The 2,154-nt window shown below is 45.4% G+C and overlaps 1 protein-coding gene across 1 annotated transcript; it reads right to left on the bottom strand.

Moving 5' to 3' along the window:
* Positions 1–404: 404 nt before the first annotated feature.
* On the bottom strand, positions 405–1,991 carry LOC108801490 (E3 ubiquitin-protein ligase Midline-1-like). The gene has a single exon (XM_018573377.1). It carries the CDS (start codon positions 1,989–1,991, stop codon positions 405–407), a length of 1,587 nt encoding a protein of 528 aa, XP_018428879.1.
* Positions 1,992–2,154: the final 163 nt, after the last annotated feature.

Genomic DNA, 2,154 nt, shown 5'->3' on the forward strand with positions numbered 1-2,154 from the left:
AGAGCAGGACGAAGCTTGAAAAAAAGGGGGGGGGGGGAGCAGAAGGCAAGAGTTGAACTGAGCTGTAAGCGTCAAGCCCCTACCATACTAGCAGCTATAGTTCGGGTCTGTATAATACATTCTCTGGGTTTTGTGCACTTGTAGAGCTCCGCAAGGTTTCCAGAACCACTAGCAGGTGTCTCTGAGGTCTGCTTTACATGTCCGCTATCAGTTCAGTATTTTTAAAGGCAGTAAGGTGAAGGCAGGTTCACTTTAAGGCCTTCTAACCATAATACAAAAACACATGGCTACATATCAAAAAGTTCCTTCTAGTACAATTAACATTGCTAAACAATCCCCAAATGGCTCCCGACGACTTCCTCCTGGGACAAGGCTCCTTCCCTCATATCAGGCGACCTCCTCATCTATGTTGTGATTCTTACAAAGGCATTAGATCCAAACACATAGAATGCAGCATAAAGGGGCTCAGTGAAGGTGGCAGATAAGGTGTGAAGGTGTCTGATGGGGCTGCACAGTTCATAAAAGGACACTTGCCCTGCCTCGTAGTCCAGAGAGACCCTGAATCTATTGCAGGAAATATTATGAGATATTATAATTTCCCGTCTGTCGTGTATAACCGAATACCGATTGTTGGAAGACTTCGACAGACACCAGGACTTGTTATTACACCCCAAATATGAAGTATCTCCTTTCTTATCAATAGTGCTGTAGCACACTCCTAACCTCCACTCTCCACAATCACTCGTCTCAGTCTCCCAGAAGTTTCGACTTGATGAGAAACAAAGGGTGCTTAAAACTTGGGAACAGTCCTGGAATCTTCCTGGAGAGTCCGCACATGATGAACCTGGTGCTGGTTTTATCCATTCCGCCCGTTTTCCATTCAGGGATAGACGTAGACTTTTAGCGGCTGTGTTGCCGTCCAGTTTGTAGGACTTCCTTGGTATATAAATATCTTTCTTCGTTGTGGTAATACTATCAGAGAATTTTGCATGTAATATCTCTATGATTACAGTCTCATCCAGATTTCCTGCAGCATGGACTATTTTTAAATAATCTTCTCCAACGTTACAGTCCTTCTTTCCAACATCAAAAAACTCTTTTCTGTTTGATTCCTGTAGGACAGTAAGAGCATCGGTCAAGTCACACAGCTCCTCAATGCGACGCATCCTCCTCAGCAACTCGTCCATCTCTATTTCCATCTGCTTGATCAGGTCAGAGATGGAACAGGTCATCTGCTTTTCTTGTTCGGAGATCCTAGTGAGGACACTCTTCTCCAGATCATCCAGCTGGGTCCTCAGGTCTCGAAAGATGGCGGTGACTCTCTTGGTTTTACCTGCTGCTTTATCTTGTATGTCTTTCATCTGTGCATGCAGTTTCTGGACAGTTTTCTCAGTTTCTGCTCTGCTAGAGGTCATCTTCGGCAGAAGATTTCGTAGGGCTTGCTTCTTCTTTTCAGAGGCGTTGTCTAGTGAATCCACTTGATGTGTCTGGTGGTTTCCATCAAGCCTGCAGGTCACGCATATACAGGTAGAGTCCCCAGCGCAGTAGTACTTGAAGACCTCTTTGTGGATGGGGCATTTCCTGTTCTCCAGGGACGTGGTGGGATCCACCAACACATGTTCTGGTGAGTTTCTGTGCTTTTTTAAGTGTTTGCCGCACAGAGAAGCTTCACACAGCAGACAGGTCTTCACAGCAGGAACAGAAGAGTCACAATACGTGCAAAAAACTTCATTACCGTTCAGAGCTGGCTGAGCAGACAGGAAACGCTCGGCTATGTTACAGAGAGTTATGTTCCTCAACAGAGAAGTCATTTCCTTAAACTCTTCTCTGCACTCCGGACAGGAGTAAACTCCGGATTCCTTCTGCTTTTCCAACAACATGGTAATACAGCCCTTACAGAAGTTGTGTCCACATGGCAGAGTTACAGGATCTGTATAAATGCCGAGACAGATTGAGCAGTCCAGCTCGTCTCTCACATCTAGAGATGCCATCGTGACAAAGACACAGAAATGAAAGTGAAGCTCAGAATGATGAACCGTTCCTCCTTCCTGGGTGTAACCCGATGAGAGCGCCTGTAGCACATATACTGGTATGTTAGTATCAGAGAACAAAGGTCACAGAAATATTAACCTCTTCATGATGGAAGAGAGGGCC

Source organism: Nanorana parkeri, unplaced genomic scaffold (genome assembly GCF_000935625.1).
Source record: "Nanorana parkeri isolate BGI_ZX_2015 unplaced genomic scaffold, ASM93562v1 scaffold47, whole genome shotgun sequence".
Classification (NCBI taxonomy): domain Eukaryota; kingdom Metazoa; phylum Chordata; class Amphibia; order Anura; family Dicroglossidae; genus Nanorana; species Nanorana parkeri.

Coding starts and splice junctions, on each gene's coding strand:
- LOC108801490 (XM_018573377.1), bottom strand. CDS start 1,991: ATGGCATCTCTAGATGTGAGAGACGAGCTGGACTGCTCAATCTGTCTC.